Consider the following 27,642-nt stretch of genomic DNA (forward strand, 5'->3'; position numbering starts at 1 on the left):
ATCTTTCATTACAATGTATATTTCAAATTTATAGGGTGAGTAATCATTTAAGGAAGTAATTTTTAGGGACAATTTATTTTCAAACCAAAATAATCTGTTACGTGCTTTCTTTACCATTATATTTTTAAGTTTTTTTTCTTTCTCAAAGTAAGGGCACTGCTCTTGGTTTTTTATATCTTGGAAGTTTAATTTTTTGTAATATTGGTATAAAAAAATTTAGATTATAGTTGTTATCAGTGGCCAGAGAGGTCTCATTTTCTCCTTCCAGAAGAAATCTTAAATTGATATTCAGGATAGGGCAATGGAAATTATAAGTATATTTACAGTTTATTCTTATTCCCATTCAGGAATTAATCCAGTAGGATGCTCACCCTATATTTGATTATCATCTGATAGGAGCCTATGCTACATTGTCAAAATGCAGATAGTTTTAAAAATTTTAATGTGCTTTTAATACATTTTCAACAAGCTGTTCCAGATTATTTCATAGAATAAAATGTTTTCTCATAAATTTTGTAATTTTTCCATATTATAAGGAATGCATAGGTGGAATCAAGTATCTATTTCAGAATTATAAGATATTTTTAAAGTAAGTTCAATTTTAAGGTTTTCAAATTTTTCGTATTTTAAACAGAACCTTTTTTTAAAGCTTCCAATGCCTTATATATAGTCATCTAAGAATAGCTAGACATTAATACTTTTTTTAAGCCAAAAAGGTAAATTTGCCATTACTTTATAACCATTCTAATTTTTAGATGTAATGACTTTATTGACTAATCTTAACTTTCCCCAGACACTTGGTTTATAGAATCTGGAGCTCAGAAAATAAATCTCCTGGATCTCTGCAGTTTCTCTGGCATACACAAGATGTAATCCACAGCATCTTCCATTTAAATGACCCTTCATTTGGGCAATCAAATTGAATGGTTATCATTCTAGACTTATTAGGAACACAACATCTGTTATCCAGACATATTCCACAAAAAGTAGGTTTGTAACTCTGAGTACTTGAACATCCAGAAAAGACAAATTTTTCAGCTTTGAAGAGTTGGAAAGTAGGTTGACATGTTTTTCCTTTGGGGATCTGAAAAGATATATAATATAAAAAAGCCATTCTTTAAACTTGATTATAAGTCTTAAAAAAAAAAGCCATACTATGTAGACTATAACGCAAACACAGCTATTATTTCTAAAGCATTAATAGTTGCTACTTAGTGACTTCCAGGCACTCTGTTTTCTGCTTTTAAAAACCCATCTCACTAGAGGTGTGCCCACCCTATTCTTGCTCCAACATTTTAAAGGAACCATTCATCAATATTTTTGCTGTTTACCCTTTGCTCAGTTCCATAATCAAAATGTCTCTGCTTTTGTTTAATGTCAAGGGCCAGGTCTTACTAAATGTTTACCTAAGACTTAGCAAATTCCTTAACACAGCTCAGGTAGTTTTGAGTGGATGGATAAATAAAAAAAAAATCTTAATCCCTTTAAAATTGTCAGCTTTCTAAAATGATCAGAAAATATCTTGGAGATGCAAAGGATTTTGTAGCATTTCTGAAAATCACTCAAGACAGTTTTGTCTTGCCTAATTCTAGAAGCAGGAACAGCTCTATACCAAGCAATCAGAGTATTTTATCAGTCCTTTTGCAAGTATACTATATAAACACAGCATCTTGGAATTGGTGTAGTTCCCTGTCCAAGTTGATGCTGTATGTAAGATCAAAACTTCTCTGATATATGTTTTTTGTGACCATGACAACCAAAACCTTTTATCCATTGCTTTGATTCCACTACATAAATTATTTTTTTTAAAAAGTTAAAATCTGAGAAGAATCTACTTTTAAAAATAAATATACATGGGGGAAAAGCGGGGGGTGGGCAGTGGGTACTACAAGTCAGGCTAATCAAGACTCATGCTATTAAGAATATATAGAATCAACAGATTATCAGTACCTCTCTTGGTAAAAATTTCCCCATGAAATGCAGATAGATTAATACCTGTTTTCCTCTGAGATAGTTTAATAGTTATAATGAGGTGATTTTATAAGAACCAAACCTTCAAAATACATATACACATACACACACTCTTCAGAAGTCTCTTCATATTGAATTATAATGAAGTTAAATCTAATCAAACGTTACCTTTACTGTCTTTGATATATTACTGTCACAAGGTTGAATATAACACAGTCTTTTCTCTTTTCTCATTTTACAGTTGCTATTTTCATTGGTTACCCTATTAGATATTCCCATGCCACATGTTCTGGAGCAAGGAGTCCACTTTGTTGCTTGCACAAGACATTTTCTTTTCCAAACAAGTGGGAGATTCCTATAAGCTAAAATAAAGGAGGAAAGTACATATGTTTATATACTTATGTAGATAGGATTTTTAATCCTTTTAAGTTAATAGCTAATAGAGCTAAACCTTTATATTCTGTAACTCAGAAAAGCTTGTGGTCTAATTCATTCTCTTTTTCCTACTTGCCAAGTTATCTTTCAATCAAATGTTGAAGTACAATTTCGTATGAATCAAAATACTTTATCTTTGAAAAACTGTAGATGGAGTTGCCTTTTTTCTGCTTATACCAGTATCTTAGTACTAAATTTAAACTTATGTTCTGATGGATATCTGCCTTTTCTCTCTTTCTTACCTCATGCTTATTATTTCCAACAGACATTGAAGTGGACATTAGTAGGATTAGGGAATTCAAGATATTAATCAGAACAATGTGATCTAAGTGTAAAATTTCATAATATGTTAAATATATAAAATATGGAAGTTATATTTGAGAATTAGACTATCAATGAGACCAGGCATTCTTCCTAAACTTGCTTTAATCAAGTCATTTAAGAAATTCTCTATATTATACTGAACGAAACTAAACAGTCATATACTATGCCATGACAAATGCGTAATTTATTTTATTCATTCAGTTTAATTGTTATAATTCCCTGTGGTATCAGACCTGTAGTATCCTCTTCTTTGGCTAGCTATTTCATATCACTCATACACATGACATGGATGGATGGATGAATCACTCTATGAATGGAAGGGTGAAGAGGGATAGATGGAGCCCCTCCAGTGCCTACTATTTAAAAGGAATAGGAGGAAAAGGGGATGGGTAATGCTACTATAAGGAGAACATAATAATCATCCCATAGCCTTGTAAAGCCATTGGGAGCTTTTAGTTCTGTTCAAGAATGAATCAGGCCCTGGTTCATTTTAAGCAAACTACCTATTGGTTTATTTTCTAAAGGCATTTCTTTAAAGTTAACCAGCATACCAAAATGAATGTTTGGGGAATTAGGTTGTGATTTGAACCCGCAGTTGAACATAACAAAATTCTGTCTACCTTACTTCAAAATACAACTTAAGGGCCTCCTGGTGGCGCAAGGGGTTAAGCACCACACTATGAAGCAATCCACAGCCTCTGCAACATGAATTTGATCCCCGGTTGGCCAGGGAGCAACCCACATGGCGCAGCTGATCTCTACTGACTCACCCGCTGCTCCCCTCAGCAGTGTATTTCAGTCAATCTGCCTGTTCTGTTCCCCACTTTATCTCAGGTGAACCCTCTCACTCCACCACACTCAGACCTCTGGCCTGTACTCCAGCTCTTATAGGCACAAAAAAATAAATCTTAAAAAAAACCCATTTAAAACTAAAAGACCCCCCCCAAAAAAAAAAAAGATCCTTCTTGGTAAGAAATATCAGTTATCTTGAACTATGTGCTATCTTTGGATAAAATACTTTGTTATGTCTTCACTTTTATCACAGGAGGATTTTGTAATTGCACATAGAACTGAGAAGAGGAAGCAGAAACATGAAGATACCTGGAAGGTAGACAACAGTTTAAAGACCTCAATGCAGGAAGCAGATTAAAAGCCTGGCTGGCATCTGCAATAAATAAAGGTAAGTTAGATTATTGCATTACAAATTACTTCACAAAGCCAAGAGCTGCAGTTCAGAAATTTGTTTAACATTCATTAAAAAGCAAGAAAACTAGAACAGCTTTTAAATAATGTAAAAATTTAGTGTTTGCTGAGCATTGAGAAAAGCATGGGCCATATGTCATTGCATGCTTCATACTGACAGAGCAAAAACTATTTTCCAACCACAGGTTTCTGGAGTTAACTAAGTTTATAAATTACTGTCATAAATATTAAGTGTATGTTTGTCACTGTGCTTAATTTTGAAAGCCAAACTCATGTTTGGGCCTGTAGTATAGTTTCATAGTTAAGCAAAGAAGACACATTAGAGTGAACATATACCTCCTCTGAAACCTATCTAGGCCTGTAACTCAAAGCACTTTGAGAGATTTTCTCATCTTTTGTAGCCAAGCACTAACCACTAAGAATGTTTATCTGACACCTCTTCCTACCAGGTTCCAAGTGAATCCACTAAAACTGCTCTAACTCCACTGATGAAACCAAACTGAACTTGATCCAAAGGCCTTTAGTTGTTGAAAATTATTCATTTAAAATAATCTCTCACTAGGAAGGTTCCTGCATGGGTCTAAGAGTCACTCAGGTCCAATGCAGAAAACCATCACTCGTAATGTCAAGCTTTTAGCTGAATAGCTATGTGTGATAAATGCCAACTGCTCCTGTATGTTTTGAAAAAATAACTATTGGGTATAATTTCAGAAGTTTTAGGACATTATTCAATTCACACTATTAGTTAAATAACTGTATGGTAAATGCAAATTATCTATAACCTATTACATTTTTTTCAAATTCACTAGCATAATTCAGAGTCCCTGAGGATATTTCTAACTCATAGTTAGTTTTTTAAATATCTAAAACTCATTTCTCTGATAAAACATACTTACATATGTGCTAAATACCCACATAATGTAAGTGAACTTATAATAGCATATATTAACATTCAATAATCTATGGCACCTTTTATTCACTAAACTCTAACTTTCAAGAAAAAGTCATTTTTGATTTCTGGATGAAAATGTAGAGAGCTTACTAAGAGCAATATTGCCCCCTTTGAGTCCTTTTTTCTATGCTTTATTTCCTGATGTCTTTGCAAGTCCTGTTTCTAAGCATTTAAAGAGTTGGAAACTTCAAATTAATGTCCCTAGCATTTAAACAAATTGCTAAATTTGAGCAGAGCAGAATAGGAGATGCATGAATAAATTGATGCTAATTATAGGTGGCCAGGTGCTCAAGATTAGTAGCAAAGAATTTCATTTCATATGTCTGACTACACCTGGCTAGCCTACTTAAAATGCCTGTGAGTATGTATTTGTGTTTATTTGGACAGAGCTTGGTGATTGTTAAGCTTCAAAGTGAATGAAAGGATTACTTTGTATGCATAGTTTTCTATTTTTGAATAATATTTGAAAATTCAAAACATGTCTTCACATATTTTTGATTAGTAAGAAATATTGCCTTTAGAGTTTTCAGAACAGGATGGTTCAGATTTCTTGCCCAAAATTGACATTACAAATAAAAGTTTTTCCAGGGAAATGTGAACAGTATATAATCAGTTTCCCTGAGAAGAGGTTCAGTGGGAGAAAGCAGGGGCAGTTAAAATTTTAAGGGTTTTCCTTTGCATAGCTTTCAAAAACTAGAATAATTTACCTGAATAGTCTAAAATTAATAAAGTTCCCTATTCAGATACTTAGAATATACCCACCAGAGGCAAACTCCAACTACATTTCATATTGGCCACCAATCAGTAAGTACCTAGTGCCAATGTTGTATAAAGGAACATGAAAGAAAAACCATGAAAAATCATACATAAAAAATGGTTCTACTTAATGAGCACCTGGCCTTGTTTTGTAGCTTGTTGAGAGCTGCTGTTGTGATTTTCCCAGGCCACAGTTTGATTGATCAGATTTCTTTCCACCTTTGGCCCCAGAACAGTGACTGTCAGCAAGCTTTGTTAGGAACAGAGGAGTGCATCCAATGTCCCCACTCACACAGAGGCAACGGAACAGGGGATTGGGCTGAAATACTTCGCCATTATGATAATATACTTTGTTGAACTCACATCCCACAGCTACAAGATCTGAAGAGAGAAGAGCACAAAATTTCCAAAAAGTTATAATTAGAACAACCTAGACCAATGATAAGCCTTGGAGGAAATAGCTATCTTCTTTATGAAGTATAATTCTCAATTTCTTGACCCTATCTGGATCTCCTTTTAGAACTCTGTAAATAAGTGGAAATGAGACATTTGGGTTTATCAGACCTAAATGGTCTCTTCCAGAATTAAAATCAAGTAATTTTGTAGTAAAGGTAATAATCACCGTGAGGATATCAATGAGATCATGACTGTAAATCTAACGGATGGCTTGGTAAGACTGAGATAACAGTAGCCTAGGATATATTCTTAGAAAGTCAGGATACTTGAATGACTAAAGAAATCATTATTTATTTAACTACAGTCCTGTTAGGTAACTGATTATTTGTTGTTGTTGTTAAGTGAATTGAGGAAACTTTCACTTCCTCTGAGGAGTTTTCTTGATCTTTGGATCAGCAGTTGTCAGCATATGGTCCATAGATACCTTGGCAGTAACTGAGGTCCTTTCAGAGAATCTTCAAGGTCAAAGCATTAGTGACTAAAATTGTTACTGGTCCCTTAGCATGAATCAGTTGTCTAGGTTAGTCATTATACATTTTTTAAAGCTAGCTTTTTTAAGAATGTCCTTCATGAAGCAGTAAAATTATTAGTTTTTATTAAATCTTAAAATCTTGCACTTTGGGCTCTTTGAGCAGCACCATGATGGTCAGCAAAAGTAAGGCCCTCATGAAAACTGGACAATAAAAAGCTAAGAAGGTAGATCCATCTTCTAAGATTGATATGATGTGAAAGCACCAGCACTGTTAAATATAATAAATATTGGGAAAATACTAGTCATGAGAACTCATGAAACCAAAATCACATCTGTGGCCCCAAGGGTCATATTTTTGAAGTGAGCCCTACTGATCTGCAGAAGAATGTACATGCATTTAGAAAATTCAAGCTAATTACTGAGGATGTTCAGGGTAAAAACTGCCCCACCAACTTTCATGGCATGGCTCTTACCCATGACAAAATGTGCCCATGGTCAAAAAATGACAGGCTATGACTGAAATTCATGTGATGTCAAGACCACCAGTTAGTTGCTTCATCTATTCTACTTTGGCTTTACTAAAAAAATGCAGCAATCAGACTTGGAAGACCTCTAATGCTCAGCACCAAAAGGCCTGCCAAATCCAGAAGATAATGGAAATCATGACCTGAGAGGAGCAGAAGAATGATTTGAGAGAGGTGGTCAATAAATGAATTTTAGACTGCTTTGGGAAATATGTAGAAAAGTCTTGCCAATCTGTTTATCTGCTCCATTACATCTTTCTTTGAAAAGAAAAATACTAAAGAAGTCCAAGTTGAAATTGGGAAAATGCATGGAGCGTCATGATGAAGGTGACAGTTCTGGAAAAGCTACTGGGAATGAGATATGTGTTAAAGTTGGACAAGCTGTTAGATATGAGTCAACAGTCCAAAAATCTGTTTAAAATTCAAATTTTTAATGGTGACAAATAAAAAGTCTTTATGATTTAAACAAATGAAATCATCAAATACATGTCTCTTTAATATTCTGTGTGACAAAATATGGAGGTATACAGAGAGCATTCCTCTACATATTGTACCAAAGTACAATAGTTTGCTGAAGGGAAGCACCTATGCTATTGTTACACTTGTCCCATCATACAAGGCACTTTTTTAGTGGAAATTTTACTTGAAGAAATGACTGACAAATAAACCATGGTTATTCAGATATGGGTATTTATCAGTCATTGTGTTACCAATCAACAAAGTGAGCCTGTCACTTCGAGGAAAACAACTGACAATATTTATTTCCCATGATAGAATTCAAGCTTTCAAGCAAACATCAGAATTTTGGAAAACTTCTGTCTGCCACTGAGATCTTTACAACGACCCAATACGCAGACTTTTCTTATGAGATTGGTATTCATGTAACTTTAAATTGTACAAATAAAAATCAACAATTGGAACATCTCTGTAACTCATTTTTCCAAACTGACATTTTCCAAAGAAGAAGATAGGAGAGTCTACTTATCTTTGGTGAAGTTAGACATTAGCTTAACAGAATGAAATAATAATTATACTCTTCTCACTAAATTTTTCTTTTTATGAAAATAAGGTATTTTCATAAAAAAATATTGCTCCTTATTAATTGCAATGGGTTTCTTTAAAGAATTAGTAAATATTTTCAAATTTCTAATCTGGTAAATGCTAGTAGAGGTTACTCATGTAACTAAAGCTCTTTAGGTCCTCATTAATTTCTAAGGCTAAAGGGGTCTTCAGACCAAAGAGTTTAAGAACCTTTGTTTTAGATCATGGATCAATAAATTTTCAGTGAAAAGGTTAAATGGTGGCTGTCTTAACTTTTACAGACCATTTGGTCATTGTTGTAGCTACTGGACTCTGCTATTGTGCAGCAGCCACAGACTGTCTGGAACTAATGGGTGTGTCTGTTTTCCAGTAAAAGTGATTTGAAAAAACAGAGTATGAGCTGGATTGGATCCCTGGGCCATAGTTTGTAACCCCTGTTATAGATCACACCCCCTCCATCCTTGCCTCCTCATAGCTGTGCTTTGTTAAAATACTTACTACATTGTATGTAAAATTGTGAAAGAGCTGCCTAGCATAATAAACTTTGACTCAGTAAGGGTGGGGACTATATCTTTATTCTCTGTTGTGTCCTCAGCTACTCACCATAGTACCTGGTTCGATAGTGGATGTTTGTTCACTCAGTGTTTTTTTTTAGGTTAATGAAATAATTTCAGGAGTGGGGTATCCTGTACACAAGAGTCCAATAAGTTGTGTTTTCCCTGATGAATTTTTATAAATAATAGCTAACATTTTCAAGAGTCTATCACATGTCATATGTCATATGAGGTGTTTTGAGTTTTGTGTCATGATTACACTTGATTTTCCTAACAACTTTTTAAGATAGGAAGTATATATGATGTAACTGAGCTCAGAAAGGTTAAACAACTTCATCAAAGCCATTCTTGATAGTGCTGACATGGAGTTCAGCCTATAAGACTTGAACAGCTTCTATTTCCATGCCCACAACCAAACGTAATAGTTTACCTTCCCAGTAAGATTTTTTTTTTTTTTTTTTTTTAAGATTTACTTATTTGGGCCTCCCTGGTGGCGCAGTTGTTGAGCACTGGGTTGCGAAGCTGCCCCCAGCCTCTGCAGCACCGGTTCGATCCCTGGCTGCCGGCGAGGGTCCCACATGGCGCGCAGACCTCTCCTGCCACCTGCTGCTCCCCTCAGCAGTGTACTTCGTCATTCTGCCTGTTCTGCTCCCCACTCTGGCTCTGGTGAGTTCTCTCACCCTTGCTTCTGACTGTATCCAGTGCTTGTATGGATAAATAAATAAATCTTTAAAAAAAAAAAGCTATTAAAAAAAGATTTACTTATTTATGCATACAAGAGCTGGCATACAGGCCAGAGATGTGAGGGGTGAGAGGATTCACCAGAGACAGAGTGGGGAACAGAACAGGCAGACTGAAATACACTGCTGAGGGGAGCAGCGGGTGAGTCGGGAGAGGTCTGCTGCTCCTTGGCCACCTGGGGATCGAACTCGTGCTGCCAAGGCTGTGGATTGCTTCATAGTGCGGTGCTTAACCCCTTGCGCCACCAGGGAGGCCCCCCTGCCCCACCTAGAATTTTATGGAGAGTCCAAACTGTCCTGCTGATACAAGTATTTACCTTCCTTCAGAAATTTTATTTTATCCCAAATAACTTGGTCCCCAGAATTATCATCAGGATGTTATATGATCAGACTGAGATGAAAGCATTATACCTGAATACTACTTACATAGCCTTACATTTTAAGCAAGATTTTTTTTTTTTTAGTTACAGAGAGATCTGAATTCTGTGACTTTAGTTAGTATTAACAAAGTTGTCATTTCAAGGCATTTTAAGAAATCAGTACATTTATATAATTTCACCTATTTTTATCCTTAAAAGTAAATACCTGAAAAGAACTGATAGATTACTTCAATGCAATAAAAGTAACAGGTTTCTGAGTGTGTGTAAACATCTGCTAATTTCGCATGATATCTAATATGATGGAGCCACTCCCACTGATGTGTGAAAACTAAACTCCCCTCATGTTTAGCCAAACTAGACTGATTATTCCAAATTAACAATTGGGGTGGGCAGGAGGTGGGGGGGATGGAGGAGCAATCCCTGTCTAAACTCAGCCTTTTCCAGCAGATCCAGATGAAGACACTTACATGCACACACTCCTGTCTCGTACCGAGGCTGGTCTGCTGAGTAGTCACAATACAGCCCTTTGTGTGGATCGCAGAGGTCAGCTTCATTGCAGATATCCCCTGATTGCTTGGCACAGCTTTTGCAGCACCCACAGCCATCCCTCACCATGCTCACCCCAGGAGGGCAACTGGGCTTCCGACGAGGGCATTGACAGGGCCAGTGACAAAACTGTTTACGATGATGTACTTCTGACACTTCGAGCCTTCCTCCAGGTGCCGTGTCTAACAGCCCAGTGCCCTGTGCCCTGCAGCAGAACTTCATGTGATAATAAAGGTCATGTTAGAAATGGTTCCTCCAACATAAATTCAGGGTTTATATAGGTATAGAAGATCCCCACAAATTGAAAGAATATATTGTGGTGGTCATAGCAATAACAACAATGTCTGTCTACATTTGACATGATCAGTCTCCTTAAACTTTCCTTTGCTCAGTCTTCCAAGACATCCCTCCTTAGTCCTCCATTCTCACTGACTGTTCCTTCTCAGTTTCCTTGACTGGTTTCTTCTCAAGCTTTTTATCTCTGGAGTATCTCATATTTTCAGTATACCTCATATCTCCCACCCAAATCTCTCTTCTGAACCCAGACTCAAACTCCTATTTAACTGATCTCCACTTAGGTATTTCATAGCAACTGTAGTATGAACAAAAGCAAACTCCCAATTTTCCCCTCCACTCCTGCTCTTCTATGTGAGCAAATGCTGTTTTTATTTTTCCAAAATGCCTTAGGGGTCAGGTCATCATTGACTCTTCCCTTGCATTTTATAGCTAATCCTATCAGTAAGTTCTGTTGCTTATAGCTTTAAAATACACCTAGTCTGATAATGTCTTAATACCCCCACTGCTACCACAGTGATTTGAGCCATCATTTTTTACCTAGATGATTATAATAATATATTTGTTTCCCTTTGCCCTCTATATTCTCCATTCAGCACCCAGAGTGGACTTTAAAAAAAAATAATAATAAAGCAAAAATAAGTGGAATTACATTAAGCTAAAAAGCTGCACATTGAAGGGAAAAAAGTGAAAAGTCAATATGGAATGGGAGAAAATATTTATAAGCCATGTATATACCAAGAGGTCAACTTCCAAACTAAACCAGGAATTTATACAACTGAATGACCAAAAATCAGGCCAAGAACTTGAATAAACATTTCTCCAGAGAAGACAGCCACGTGAAAAATGTGCTCAACACCACTAAGTATCAGGGAAATGCAAATCAAAACCATAGTGAGATAGCATCTCATACCTGTTAAAATGATTTAAGGAAAAAGCAAAGACAACAAGTGTTGGTAAAGGAAGAAAAGAGAACCCTGGTACACTCTGGATGGGAATGTAAATTGATCAGCCACTATGGAAAACAGTTGCTCAAAAAATTAAAAATAAAACTATCATATGATCCAGCAATTTCACTTCTGGTTATTTATCCAAAGGAATTGAAATCAGGATCCCAAAGAAAGACCTGCATTCCCATGTTCACTGCAGCATTATTAGCAATAGCCAAGATACTGAAATACCCTAAATACCTATCAATGGATAATTTTTTTAAATATGTCATGCATATGTGCCATATTTAATAAGGCAATATTATTCAGTCTTTCTAAAAGGAAATCCTGCCATTTGCAGCACAGAAAAATAAATTCTGTGTGATCTCACCTGTGGAATCACTAAAATAGTCAAACTCATAGAGGCAGAAAGAAGAATGGTGGTTGCTAGGGCCTGAGGAGGGTTACTAGGAGTGATGGGAAAGAGGAGATGATGATCAAAGGGTATTATACTGTGATAAGACATAATATTTTGGTCATTCAGTAATGGGCCACAATTCCCTGATTCATTCAGATGACCAAGATATATATTCATCATACATATTTGGTCTTCATTCACCGTTCCTGGCTCACAGCTCTCCTTGGAATGACCTAATTCCATCTTTCCCACCCATCCTTACACTGCAGATTCTCTAAAGTTTGGAATTAGGCAATTAAGAATCATCTAGGTAATCTTCCTGACCACCCATAACCTCTCAGTGACTAAACTTATTGTTCTCATATCCATAGAACTAGTCACTCTTTCCCATTTGCACTGCTACTAAGTACTGATCTTCCTCAAGAATGGCTTTTGAACAAATGCACCATTTCACCACAGGAGGGATCTCCTGAAAAGACAAGTCTGATTTACTGCTCCTCTCTTTACTGTCTACAGTATACAGTCAAACTTCTGAGTGTGATATATCAAGCTCTCTCTGCTGGTTATGCTGCCTGTCCAAGCTTACCTTTGGAACACTCGCCTATACTTGCAGCTTATCAGACTCACCATGTAAGTTTTCTTCCTTCATAATTTTCCTCATGAAAGTCCTAGTCCCCATAATTTTCCTCATGAAAGTCCTAGTCCTAGTCCTAGTCAGGGACACCTGTTTACCTTTCTTCTCTTGAAGTATTTCTATATAATTTCTGAGGTCAAAAGTCAACACTGTTAAAAACCAAGGATAAAGAGAAAATCTTGAAAGCAGACTGAGAAAGGGAAGTATTGTATCCACAAGAGTACCAATAAGAATGAAACCTGACTTCTCAGAAGGGGACCAAGATGTCCTTCAGAAGGGAAATGGATAAACAGTGGTAATCCAGACAATGGAATATCAATCAGCACTAAAAAGAAACGAACTATCAACCATGAAAAGGCAGGAAGAAAACTTAAATGCATATTAGTAAGTGAAAGAAGACAATCTGAAAAGTGTGCATCCAACTATATGATATTGTGGCAAGGGCAAAACTATGGAGACAGTGAGAAGATCAGTGATTCCCAGGGCTTGGGGAAAAGGTGAAATAGAGGAATTAGGAATAGGTGAAATAAAGGAATTTTAGGACAGTGAATATATTTTGTATGATACCATTATGGCGGATGCTTGTCATTATACATTTGTCCAAATCCATAGAATGTGTAACACCAGGAGTGAACCCTCAAGTCAACTATAGACTTCAGGTGATTGTGATGTCAGTGTAGGTTCACTAGTTGTAACTGATGTACCACTTTGGTGGAGAATACTGATAATGGGGAGGGAGATGCATGTGTGGGAAATCTCTGTATCTTTCTCTCAATTTTTAGACCCTAAAATTCCTCTGAAAGAATTAAACTTAAAAGAAGAAGAAGAAGTAGAGGGGGAATTGGAGAAAGAGAATGAGAGAAATTACTTCCACCAAAAGGGTAAATAGGTGAAATAGAGAAATTTTATTTTTTTTTTTTTATTTGTTTGTTTGTTTTTTGTTTACACAAGTACTGGGTACAGTCAGAAGCGCTGGAGGGTGAGAGAATTCACCAGAGCCAGAGCGGGGAGCAGAGCAGGCAGAAGGACCGAAGGACACTGCTGAGGGGAGCAGCGGGCGGCAGGAGAGGTCTGCGCGCCATGTGGGACCCTCCTCTGGTGGCCGGGGAGCAGCCGGGGATCGAACCGGCGCCGCAGAGGCCGCGGGCAGCTTCGCAACCCAGCGCTCAACCGCTGCGCCACCGGGGAGGCCCAAAATAGAGAAATTTTAATACACAGGAAGTATTAAAGGAAAATCTTAATTCTGAAAGGAAAATTACCAAGAAATGAAGAGTCCTAGAAATGGCAAATATATGGGAAAATATAAAGAATTATATGTATTTTTCTCTTTTCACACATATTTTGATTGTTTTCAAAATAAGTATTATCAGAACAGCACATAGAAAGAATAGGGTTTAGACAAATAGAGCTGAGCATAAGGATAGCTCTGTGAGGATGAATAACTTTCTGACATTCATTTGACCTTTGGACCTCAGTCCTCTCCTGTAAAATGGGATTACTAATATTTACCTTGAAAGATTATTTTGAGAATTAAAGTAATGACTCTAGTGCCTGCCACAGTATGAGGCACATAGCAGATGTTTAAAAAAAATGGCAAATATTATTAGACCTTTCAGAAATTCATAATGTTAAAGTTTAAAAAATATATTGTTGCTCTATGTGTCACACCTTTTTGTGTTTGTTTTGTTTTTCATTTTGGACTCCTCTCTATGTTGGTCTCGTTCTGTTTAGGAACATGGAATAGCTCTCCATCCATAGTAACGACAGGCCTTTTCTCAAGTTTGGTGGAATAGGAGACAAATAGCCCCTTCTCACTTCCCCTGCCCCATCACATATTGGTGGAAATGAACCTTACTACTGACATTTTGTTATGATCCTTTTAAAATCCAAAATTGCTCCCTTTATAATATAGGAAATTTCAATCCTTTTTCTACTAAACATTTATTTTCCACTGCCCCCAACAACTGTTAACTCACAAATATACCCATGTTTTCTAAATCACCAGAAGTTTTCAGAAACTCCACCATCTGTGCAAGCAATAACCTCTACCATACATATAAGTCCATAAATAAGTCATCCTGTTTTAATCTCCTTATTAAAAAATGAAGTGACAATGAAGTGCTCATATTAACTTAAACTCCTCTTTGGTTTGTTGCTTGAAATATTTCAAAATGTTCATGGACTGATGCCCTTTCATGAAAAGAAAAAAATATGGGTTGAGAAAAGACAAAGTAATATGTTTGTAAAAAGTAAATGCTTATTCCAAAATGCTCCTTTCCAAGAAAGACAAGCTTTAGCTGAAGGAAGTTGTCAAAATCATTTTTTCCATTGACCCTTTGCACATTTTGCCCAGGACTACGAAAAGCTGAGCCCCAGTCTGCAGCCCACACGCAGAGTCACTGTTTGCTCTAGCATCCCAGGCAGAGCTGCCACTTCCCAAATACATATATTATATTCCAATTAAAAAAATATATATATATATAGAAGTAATGTTTGGGGTTTGTTCAAACATATCAAAGGTAGTATTAAAAGTCATTACCTGAAAGGGAGAAATGTTTTTACACTTCTTTCATTATGCTAATAAACTAAAATAGAGCTTTACTTGGAGAAGAAAATGGCTCCCTATTGCTCATGAAGTATTTCCACAAGGAATTTATCCCTCTTCGTACCCCATCTTCCTTTTTTAGCTTCAGCCTGAAGAAATCAGAACTGCTAAAGACTCCTGAAGAGAAAGGTAGCGATTGAGACCTTACCTGTGACAGAGCAGAACAGAGGAGAGTTCCAAGGAGAAGCCCCTGCATGTTCCCGGCACTGGCGCGCAGCACACCCGAGAGATAGGAAGCCAGTGCTTAGGGCCGGCCACACAAAGCTCTCCTCTGTCTCCTCAGCAGAAGAACACACACACACACACACACACACACACATATACCCCTCTACCTCCCAAGCTACTGACTTTGTGTGCATACATTCAGACTCTGCTTTCGCTTTCCCAGATCCGTTTTAAAACCCTGTTTACTTTCATGCAACTCTCCTCATATTTACCTTCCAGTGTCGTGAGGATGTGAGCACTTTCTTCCAGGACTGAGAAGGGCAGACCAAGTGGAGACTTTTCTGGGAGTAACTGCTCTACCTGTTCCTAGGCCCTCTTTGGACTGCTATCTGATTTTTCCTCAGTCCTCAAGCACAGAAGACTGGCCTGGTCTCTCCCCACAGCACCCCAAAGCCACCTGCTCTGGGTCCTGCCTTCACATTGTTTACAGGCAAAAAGGCCGTCCTTGACTCCCCCAGCTTCTGATTTCCTCTCTCTACTGTCCCCATGGTGTCCTGTACTTGCCTATATTACATTTCGCACCACCAGTCAATTATCATTCAAAAAAATGTAGGTAATACCCAGGCTGAGAGAAGCCCCTTTCTGTGGTCACGATCCCAAAACAGATGAGAGGAAAGTTAACCCCAATCTTTTTGCTGTACCAGTCATCTCTTTAACAAACTAAGATTTAAAAAAATCTACAGACTCATACCACTTCTTCTAATCTTCACCTCCCTGGTTTATATGATCCTCTTATCATGGATGAGCATTGCTCATCCCACTTTCTCACCCTTGGCCTTGGCTCATATCTGTGATGGGGCTTTGTGGATCAAGGTCTGGCCCACCTTTTTTTTATTTTAAAAGATTTATTTATTTATGCATGCAAGAACTGGGGTACAGGCCAGAGGTGCAGGGGGTGAGAGGATTCACCAGAGACAGAGTGGGGAACAGAACAGGCAGACTGACGAAATACACTGCTGAGGGGAGCAGCGGGTGAGACAGGAGAGGTCTGCTGTGCTGGGTATTGAACTCATGCTGCAGAGGCCGCGGACAGCTTCATAGGCTGTGTCTTAACCCTTGTGCCACCAGGGAGGCCCTGGCCCTCCCTCTTGCCCCATCCCTGTACCTGCATTCTCTATTCCCTTTGGCTAGTTACCTGTCCTACCTCTTCTGCCATCTTACCTCTCCCCTCACTGCTTTGTTTGTGTTCAAGGCAGTCACCACTGTACAAAAACACGGCTAAGGGGTAAGGGGAAAACTGGGTGTTCCACCAAGAGAGAATCTGGGATCCTGGGAGAACAGCGATTCCATAAAACATGCAGACAGACTCTACACAGTTACTAAGCAGTCAAGTAAATCATAATTGTATTCTCAACAAACAAGGAAACCCAGTGTAGTTATGGTGTCAACTCCTCCTTCCTCCCTAAGAAATAGGACAAAACACACCAAACGCCTAGGGAAGGAAAATGTGATTTGATCCAATCTAGTCATTTCTTTTTACCTTGCTGGTTTGGCAACATTTGACCTTTGGGTCCTAATCTCAGGGATTCATGTCCCATGGCAGTCATCAGAATGCATAATTTCTCCTTTCATCATTGGTCAATCAAAAGCAGACATTAGTCTATCTATCTCAGCCTGAGACTAGTGTATTTGTCAACCACATCATCCTGCTCCAACACTCCCTTTTTCACATGATGCCACACGCATTGTCCAGTGTTTTAACTTGAGACTTCTCCCGTTTGCTCTCTGAAATGCTGGCAACAGCAGCCTTGTTTCTGGAAATGTCTTCCTTCCCTCTGTAATCTCTCTGCCAGGGAAATGTCTTTCTCAGCAGTCCTTGCCTTGTGTTAGGAAAGGAAGATGGTAGCTGAGAAGCACCTTGGAAAACCTCCCCCAGTGGCCAAAATGATCTGCTCTGCCTGACAGCATCCAGTCTGCTGTGGGTGGGCCCAGAGTGCTGTCTTTAAAGCTTGGGGCTGCCCTCCCTGACTTGACACAATGCAGTGATCCCAGTGTGCATCCAGTTCTAAGTACTTTCCTCTATTATCTCATTTAACAAAATGCTAATCTGCTCAGAGGCTCATTTCATAAGTGTTCAGCTTGTGCTGTACATTCAGACAGACAGGCTGTGAGCATAACTGATACTGGCATCATGTTTGATGATTTACAAGCAAGTTCCACATGTATTATCTTTTTTAATTTCACAGCTCAGTGAGGTAGGCAAAAGCAGTATTACCATTCTCATTTAACAGATTAAAAAGTTGAAGTTAAGTGATTGTACTTGGTCAATAAAACACACTTAATCCCTGGCCTCTAGAGTGACATTATCTACTGGGAGAGAAGGCAAATAAGCGCACAAGGCACCTGTAATTAAAAATTAAATGAAGGCTAATAATAAAGAACAAGAAACGCTAAAGATAGAATGACAGGTAGGAGCCAATTTAGAATTCAGGACGGAGAGGACTCACTGAGGAGGTGTCCCCTGAGTGAGCTGAGAAATGAAGCCACTAAATGTCAGGTGGACTCCGGGTACAGTGCTCCGTCCCCTGACAGACGGCACATCTCTAATGCTGACAAACTCCGTCTGCAAAGAGCACAATCACTGCCCTTCCTGTAAGATTCCTGAAGCCATTCTGGCAGGGACATGATCACAGCTAGATGCCAGTATTCGTTCCCTTTCGGGGAGGACCGGCCATCTGGGCAGGCCTAGGTCAGAACCCCTACCTTCTGTCAGCTAGCTCAGCTCAGGTGGAGTTTTCCTCCCCTCATGCCCTCTTGCTTTTTTTCCTCTTACTGGTTGTGGAAAGCTTAGAATAAATTTATGTCCAGATGGTAATGGGGAACAAGGGTTCAGAGTCAGGTTTAATTTTAATTCAATTTGAAGAATTGGATATCTCCTAAGTTCCTGAATTTGTGAAGTCATCTTCAGACTTGCTACAAATACTGCAAGTCCCACAAAATCACCATTCTACATGAGTGTGTTCTCACCCCTGAAAATTCACAGGCCTCAGAACCAAAACTGGTATGTGGGGCCTCCGCACCATCTCATCTGTCTCTGTCCATCCCGGAAGGGCCTGTGTTAGCTATCTGGTAATTTGGCAGTTCTTCAACCTGCAGTTGTCAGTCCCCGGTGAACAGTGCGGAGGAGTGTCACGTGGCAACTGCTCAGTAAAAACTCACAGGTTATTCAAAAGGACTTCTTCAAAAATTACCTTTTAACTACTGAAACCGAGCATGAATATCGTTTTGCATGTTTATCCCCTTCTATCCTTTTATGCCTATTGTCTAGTGCTAATTATTGTGCTTCTTACCTTTTCCCTATATGTCCTGCTGTTAAGTGCACCCCAGTGTTTGTTTTGTTTTTCTTACAAAGCTCTAATCCCAGGCTCCTAGCGGAGTTCATGACACATGCATGAAAACACATGTATTGTCTCTTCTTTGCTAATCTACATAAAGCCTCGTTAACCCACGCCTGTACGTTCTCTAAGCAGTTGCCCTGTGGGTGCTGAGCTTCTAACAGTGCCCCCACCTTGGAGGTAGTGGAGGCCCAGGAGAGTTTCCAGGGTCTCCTTGACCACCCTCCAGTTTTTAGTGAACCAGCTCCAAGAACGAGCAGCCCCTGACCATGACAAAATGCCCCGCCTGCCATCTGTGTGGGCCTTGTCGAAGAGTGTCCTTGAAAAGCAGGTGCCCTGATTCCCAGGGCATCAGAAAGTCAGGCCGCAGCCAAGGAATAAAGACCAAATACCTCAAAGGCATGTAATTCACTTTGTCTCTTGGCCACGTTCATGTAATTTGCAGGGTGAGCCGGCCGGAAAAGAGGGTTACGTTAACTGGATGCAGGCACAGAGGCCACGTGAGAAGCGGAGGGATAGGGGTACAAGAGATCTTCCCTATTTCCAAATGTAGGTGGAGCTCACCATTCAGGGAAGGAAAAGCGAGCATAACGTGTTGTGCATTCCTGAGCTGTAAAATGCTTGCACGTGTGAATTAGAGTCCAATTAGGCAGACAGGCCCCAGGCAGAGGGCCAGGCATGCTGAATTTGAGCCAGGAAACCCCAGTTCACATCCAAATTCTGCTACTTTTGAACTCACTAAACTTGGACAATCTCTTTAAAGTCTCCCCACCTCCAGGCTTCACAGTCCTCCAATCCGTCCTCACCACTGCTGTCTGATGTACGGTCACGTGTCCCTTAATGATGGGAACATGTTCTGAGAAATGTGTTGTTGGACAATCTGGTTATGTGAATGTCAGTGTAAATAGACCAACTCAGGTGCTACAACTTACTACACACCTAGGCCATTGGGACCAGGGCCATTGGACGGAACCACTGTTCAGCTGATGCATAACTGTAACTTTCATAAACACAGATTTGACCTCGTCACTCCCCCTGGCTACTCTTTTACTCCCTGTGTGTATGGGATAAAAGCAGCTCCAGGGTAGCACTCTACAGGTCCTCTGTGATGCAGTAACACCCCTCCCTCACCTCAGTTGTTCTACCAGGAGAACCTGCCCACCATTTACTGGTATGGAGAACCATTTGCAGGAGAGATTTTCCCCTGCGATGTCTTCCTAACCATCATGCAGAGCAATTTCCCAATCCCTTTGTGCACCCCCACCAGGTCTGGTAAAAGCTGTACCGACCCATCTGTTTCAATGAAAGATGTCCAGACCACACTGTTAAAAATAAAGAGTGGGCCTCCCCGGTGGCGCAGCTGTTGAGCGCTGGGTTGCGAAGCTGCCCGCAGCCTCTGCAGCGCCGGTTCGATCCCCAGCCACTGGCGAGGGTCCCACATGGCGCAGACCTCTCCTGCCGCCCGCTGCTCCCCTCAGCAGTGTACTTCGGTCCTTCTGCCTGCTCTGCTCCCCGCTCTGGCTCTGGTGAATTCTGTCACCCTCCCGCGCTTCTGACTGTACCCAGTGCTTGTATAAATAATAAATAAATAAATATTTTTTAAAAAATAAAGATAGTAAAGCTGATAAGATGACCAATTAAATTTTCAGCAGTATGGGGCATCCCTATACTAAAAAGTCACTCATGGTTAACCTGAAACTCCAATTTAATTGGGCATGCATTTTTGTAGGTTTTCCTTACCAAACTGAGTTATGTGTATGTGGAGGCAGATACAAGTGGAGGCAGATGAGACATCCGTAGATGTCTCACAAACGGATGACTTTTATTAACTTTGCATGATCGGTGCAAATCGGAATTTCTAACCTTAAATTTAATTATCTTATAGGCAAATGAATAAGCGCTACTCATTTTTCCTTTGCCTTCTAAAGCTGGCTCTGCTTTTGAAGTGTCTGCAGCGCTGATTTGATCCCGGCCAGCCAGGGAGAATCCCATATGGCTCAGCAGACCTCTCCTGTCTTGCCCGCTGCTCCCCTCAGCAGTGTGCCTGTTCTGCTCCGGGCTCTCTCTGATGAGTCCTCTCACCCTCCTGCGCATCTGGCCTGTACCCCGGTTCTTGTATGCTTTTGGTTTTTTTTTTTTAATTTAAATTTTATTTTTATATTCCCCATACAATTGCAACCCCCTTATTTTTACCCCAATCCCTCCTTTCCCCACCCCCCACCCCATAGAGTGTCTCTTGTTCATAGTTGTTTGTTGATTTTGATATTTTCTTTCATATAGTTATTCTTTTTCCTGGTCCCTTATTTAAGTTTTCTAGATTCCTGCTATGAGTGAGACCATCCGGTATTTTTCTTTCTCTTTCTGGCTTATTTAGCTGAGCATGATCCTTTCCAGCGCCATCCATGTTGCTGCAAATTGCATGTGTTTATCTTTTTTGAATGCTGAGTAATATTCCATGGTGTATATGTACCACATCTTCTTGATCCAGTCATCTATTTTTGGGCATTTGGGTTGTTTCCAAAGCTCAGCTATTGTAAACAGTGCTGCTATAAACATAGGGGTGCAGGTGCTCTTTTTCTGTGTCCTTTGGGTAAATACCTAGGAGTGGAATTGCTGGATCATATGGAAGCTCTGAAGTCAAACTATCATTATTTGCAGATGATATGATAATATACACAGAGAACCCCAAAAACTCCACAGAAAAACTAATTCAACTAATCCATCAGGTCAGTATAGTGGCAGGATAGAAAATCAACACGCAAAAATCAGTAGTCTTCCTATACACCAACAATAAACCTGAAGAAAAAGAAATTTTAAAAAGCATCCCTTTTACTATAGAAACAAAAAAAATCAAATACTTGGGAGTAAATCTAACAAAAGAGGTAAAGGACCTATACAAAGAAATCTTGTATGCTTTTGAAGACTAATGTGAAATCTAGGGGGCAGCTTGGGCCTTTCCAATTTCATCCTGCAATGAACACCAATGGCCTCTAGGTGGCGCAAGGAGCTAACGTACCAGCCCTGCGCCCCGCTGCGCGCGCCGGGTGTAGACAGGCGAGCTCTGCCGCAGCGCCCGGCGTTATTGATTGTGACGCTGCCGCAGTGGGAGGAGCCCGCCGCCATCTCGCCGAGGCTGCGCCGGGACGGCCCTTCCAGCAGCTTTTCCTGCAAAAAGTCCCTTTATGTGTGTGAAGAGAAGGCTGTTACAGACGTGATTTTTTTTTTCTTCATTCATAGGGAAATGGGATTTTTCCTAAGTTACAATCATTTTTATTCATTTTTTTTTCATTGTCAGTAGCATCTCCAAAGAATAGCAGCTGCACTTTTTGCAAGCCTTTGCCTTTTAAATCAGCGTTTATTTTTAAATATTGCCGAGGGCAGTTAAAAGGCAATAGAATTGGGAGGGGCGAGAGAGAGTGTTCATCACCCAGTCATAAGGCATTCTTACATAAATAGATGAAAATGCGTTGGATGTAAAATAATGCTTTGGATGTAAAAATGCACTATATCGATGTGACCACGACTACGTTTTCGGGAGGCTTTGTAGTCGGAAAGCTGCACGTTCCAACCGAAAAGAAACGTTCTGAAAGGAGAGAGGCTGGGTGGGGCCTCCCTTCCGACCAGTAGAGGGCGAGAATCCAGCCAGACAAAGGGGAACCGCACAAATGATGCACATTATGCAGCAAACATTTCATTGTAACAGGAATTTGCAATGTATAGTCACTCACCGGTCCTTTTCTTTAGTCAGTGCCTTTTTTTTGAATATGGGTTTGTTAATTGCAGTACTGACTTGTTTCCTGTCTTTGCAAACCACACACAAAGCATTCTCTGTTGTCTTGGGTTTCCTTACTCAGGGAAATGAGACTTTAAAGACAATGTAAAGCATCTTGACTCAGGAATCCTTGTAGATGTGCTGCTCACCATCAAATATAATTAAAATTCAACAACACGTTTGCAAGGGACTTTCCTTCACTCAGTCTTTCCTAAGCATTAAACTTAACTTTCCTTGATACCATCTGTTTTTATAGCTGTTTATCACTGGTTTTAATATTTCGTGGAATAGAGTGTTTACTGGAATACAATCAAATGAATTGAACAGGTTAACAAAGAAGCAAACTACACACTGTGGACCTCCTGCTACACCAGTCCACAGCCCTCAGTGGGCGAGGGACACCAGTCAGTGCTTTATTTCAGGCTACTGTAACAGAATACCACAGACTGCGAATTCTGGATCATACAGAGCCATTTCCTTGCTGCACCTCAAGTCATGGAAAGAGGAAGTGAGTGCTCTCTGGAGTCCCTTTTATATGGACATTAATCCCATTCAATGAGGGCTTCGATCTCATGATCTAATTACATTACAAAGTCCCACCTCCTAGTGCATCTCATAGAGAGTAAGGATTTCAGTATATGAGTGGGGGGCAGGGGAAGGAAGCAGGACAGAAATATTCAGTCTATTATAGTCAGGATGTTTCACAAGGGAAATGAAGAGCCTCCTTTGAGAGTGAATCTAGCCAGTCAATTACAGGGAAAATTTTCTGCAAACATTAACAGTTGTATACCCCTTCAGCCAGGATCAAGATCTTCTTAGAATCAAGGGGCTGTAGAAACAATTTTTGCATGAGTACTGCATGGAAATAAGTTTCATTCTAATGGGGACAAAATCGTGTTAAAGATACAAAGCAGCTGCCATCGAGGCTTTTCTGTTTTTTCTGGACAGTTACAAAGGAGAAGGGATAGAAATTTCCCCAACAAGGACAACATGGGGTCTCTGTTGTTGGATTCTTGAAGCATTTCCAAATCTAAACATTTTATTTTGTTACCCAGCATCCCTCAGTCCCACCTCTAATTAAAGCAAGTACATTAAATTTTCAGAATCAGCAATAAATGTCCCACTAGCCCAAGACATTTCTATTACTGTTGTACACCTTTCTGCTATAGGAAAGAAATAACTCAAGTTTGTGTGATACAAATGCTGGCTTTGGGAAAATGAATATGGAAGCAAGTCAGGAAGTGAACTACAGGAAGCATCGCTGCGGAAAAGAAAACTAGAGCCCACAGCCTCTGGGAGCTGGAGACTTCTTCCCGGTCTGCGACACTTTGGTTAGGGAGCTCCTTACTTCAGAAGACAATTCACACCCTCTCCAGCACAGTCACACATAGAATATTCTACAATGATGGAAATACATTGGTATATAGAACTATATTGTGCTTGCTATTGGATGCTTAAAATATGACTAATACAACTGAGAAAATGAATTTTATATTTTATTTCATATTAATTAATTTAATAGTCATGTGGCTAGTTGGACAGCACAACTCTATGTTCATTCCTTTCAACTTATGACGTACACCTCCGCCGGGTCCATAAAGGTTCTCAGATTGCTTACAAAACAATCAAACACAACATGAAATAGGAAAATTGAAATTTCCTAATGGCAAAAAATTCATAAAAGAAGAAAGTAGTTCTGTAAAAGGCAGCAGACAAATTTATATTCCCACACACATGGAATGAGTTAGTGATTGCCTTTGAAAATTAAATCTATTTCTAAATTGCTGTAAAGTAAGGCAAAAATGAAAAGTCACGCAGAAGGCAAGGTTGAAATTTGTAATTAACAACTGTTTGACTGCTAGCAGCACTTATTTTTGGAAATGGTTGCCCTGTCCCTGAAGCCCCCAGCCCTCATCCATCTCGATTATGGCAAAGCCATTCAGTGTGGCTCTACTGCTGGTGCCTGATGCAAACTGGCCAGTCAGAGATCTTTCCTCAAGAGACTGGACTGGGAACACAGGAAGGTATGACCTCTCCTGACAGCTGTGAAACTTGGGGTCTGTGGAACTGAGAGATGGAGGATGGTGGCCTGCTCCCAGGCAGATTAACACAGTGCAGACCCCAGGTTTACACCTGTCCTCTTACTTACTAGCTATGTGTTAGCCCGAACTTCTCCAGGTTTCCACCTCTATAAAACGGAAATGATTTTAGCTCAGTTTTTGTAGTGTTGTTGTGAAAAATAAAAGCAAGAGCATAATAAGTGCTCCACAAATATTGATATTAATTATAATAATATTAGGGACAGAATGCCAACAGCATGCAAATCATTAGGTTTTTGTCATTGCCAAGGACTTAGCAATGGTTAGTCCATGGGTTCCATGAGATACATTCCTCCCCCTTATTTCCAAAATAATACCTGGGTTTTTTTTGTTTTTTTGTTTTTTTGTTTTTGTGGGACCCTCGCTGATGGCCGGGGATCGAACTGGCGCTGCAGAGACTGCTGGCAGCCTCACAACCCAGTGCTCAACCGCTGCACCACCAGGGGAGGCCCCAAAATAATACCTGTTTTAAAGTTAATTTGGGTTGGGTTTCTGGTAACTGTGTCCTACAGAGTTCTAACACACATATCAATTTCTTTGGGAGTCTAACTTGTCTTCTTCTCTCTGCGCAAGGTTGTATGTGGGGCAGGAGCACCCAACATTCCACAGACTCTTACCACAAGGGGCATGGAATAGGAGGACTCAGCTAGACACATCTTCAGTGAACAACTGCCATGTTTTTGGCTTCCCAGAACCCACACCCTCTTCTTACTTGGGAATAAACCTTCCAGAATATGCAGCTTGGTGAAGATAGGACCCCACTTTCTACTGTAAGAACTGGAAGTTGGCCAAAGATATTTTTCTGTGCCCTTTGGCAGCTACAGTATAGACAGGTGTCCTGGGCTGGGCTAATTGAATGTTCCCCTCACCCCCTGCACCTCTGGCCTACACCCCAGCTCTTGTATGCATAAATAAATAAATCTTTAAAAAAAATAGTTTAAAATGGGTGTGCCAGAAAATGTCTAATAATGATCTTATCAATGAGTATTCTCTATTGATGAAGTAATGTATGACAGCTTCATCTTTTAATGTGAAGTTCTTTTGGAAACTTCTCACTCCACACTTTATCAACTATGTATTCTTTTCTAAGTTTTAGGTAGATGAGGGCACCTATGCCCAGTGTCTAGCATTGCTGCTGGGGAACAGTGGAGAGTAAATGTTGACAAATGAATAAAAGAGCTAATTAGTGAACTGGTGCACAAGCAGTTTACCAGAGCAGAATGAGGAGTCAGCCTCTGTGTTTGCCCTGAAATGACAGACTTTTCCGTGAGCTTGGTAATGGAGAAAGAGAAAGCAGGGCTGGTGATCCAGAACATCCACTCATCACAAAAACATGAGGCTGTTGGCCTGTTTGTTTTTCACCATGAGGAAAATTTACAATGAAATCCTTGTGTTAGGGTAGCAAGCACACTCAGCAGGAGACCGGCTGTGAGGCCAGCACGCATGGGCAGTTTGTGATCACGCAGGCTTGGTGGAGCTGCACCACTGACACTTAAGAGGGCACAACATAAAGAAATGAAAGAAACAATTGAACTAAATGAAGCAAAAATAAACTTTTACACTCTTAAGACTAAATTGGTGGTTACCAGAAGGGAAGGGGTAGGAGGGACGCACATAGGCAGAAGAGGTCACCTGTATGTTGAAAGACGGAATTGGACTTTTAGTGGTGAACTTATTGTGGTATGTACAGAGGCTTATTTATTTTTTAAAATATTTATTTATTTATGCACACAAGAACTGGGGTGCAGGCCAGAGGTGTGGGGGACAAGGGGGTGAGAGGATTCACCAGAGACAGAGTGGGGAGCAGAACAGGTGGAGCTACTGAAATACACTGCTGAGGGGAGCAGCAGGCTGCTGCACCTTGTGGGTTGCTCCTGCCTGGCAGGGGATCAAACTCCTGCTGCAGTGGCTGGTGGTAGCTTGATAGCTCTGTCTTTAACCTCTGTGCCACCAGGGAGGCCCTCAGAGGCTTATTTATAATGATGCACTCCTGAAACTTATAAAATGTTATAATGCAATGTTACTTCAAATAAATTTTTTGACACCCCTCCCCATTAAGGGGTTCTGTTTAACTCCACTCTCTTCCTCCAACTGGTTCAACCAGGAAGAGCAGGATTTTCTATACCCAGCTCATATTCATGTAGATGACTTGGCTGATATCTTAGGGCCTACATTTCTGATCACCCATAAATCTTTATTTAATCTGAAACAAAGAAGGAAAGGAGTCATTTCTGATACCATTTGTCAGCTATAGAAATGAAATTATACCATTTCTGTTTTTTTCTGTTTTGACCATATGAGATTTTCACCAATTGGGGATTGCCTACGCTAAATTATGTGCTAAGTGGTCTTTGAAAAAATTTGGGGACCCTGGAGACTCCTTCAAGATATTGTCCTGATGTGTAGGAGGCAGGTGACTACTGACCAGGAGAGACAGGCCGTTGCTACTAAGATGAATAAAAGCCACCACACAGGCACGCGGTTGGCAGGTTGTAAGTGGAATGGAGGAGTTGCTTTGCCCAGAACAACTCTACCTATCTCAGTGCTGCTCACACAGATGCAGGTAGCACTGTTTTTGTGATTCAGAATTTGGATGGCGCCTGCAATTCTGTGTTTCCAGCAAGTTCTGGGGTGGGGTCAATGCTGTGTGTCCTCACACTGGCCCTCCCCACGCCAAGAGTAGGAGGCTCAGGATCCCAGGTGAGCAATAGTGATGGTTATTATGAGACAGGGGGTGACAATTTCCCAGAGCAACTTCCAGGAGAGTAGATATATTCAACAAAGGAAACATATATATAGGGGGAAAAATGTTCTTTTAAACATTCCCATGCCTCTGAGGCAGTGGCTCTCTGACTACAATTAGAATCACTTGGGGAGCTTGCAAATATCCTAGTGCCAAGGTCTCACCTCAGACCAAAGGCATCTTCAGCATTGAGCCTCAGGCATCAGCATGTTCTAAAGCTCCCCCAGGTGATTC

At 40.0% G+C, this 27,642-nt stretch overlaps 1 protein-coding gene and 1 pseudogene across 2 annotated transcripts; one reads left to right on the top strand and one right to left on the bottom strand.

Moving 5' to 3' along the window:
- Nucleotides 1-802: 802 nt before the first annotated feature.
- Nucleotides 803-15,430, bottom strand: CCN6 (cellular communication network factor 6; the record flags this gene model as incomplete). Its single annotated transcript, XM_084229078.1, has 5 exons — nt 803-1,084; nt 2,140-2,333; nt 5,780-6,022; nt 10,276-10,570; nt 15,383-15,430. 5 exons carry the CDS (start codon nt 15,428-15,430, stop codon nt 803-805), a joined length of 1,062 nt encoding a protein of 353 aa, XP_084085204.1.
- Nucleotides 6,817-7,512, top strand: LOC311167596 (small ribosomal subunit protein eS1-like; annotated as a pseudogene). Its single transcript has one exon. The product of its transcript is annotated as a small ribosomal subunit protein eS1-like (transcript).
- Nucleotides 15,431-27,642: the final 12,212 nt, after the last annotated feature.

The sequence above is a fragment of the Talpa europaea genome, assembly GCF_964194135.1.
Source record: "Talpa europaea genome assembly, chromosome: 2".
NCBI classification, from domain to species: domain Eukaryota; kingdom Metazoa; phylum Chordata; class Mammalia; order Eulipotyphla; family Talpidae; genus Talpa; species Talpa europaea.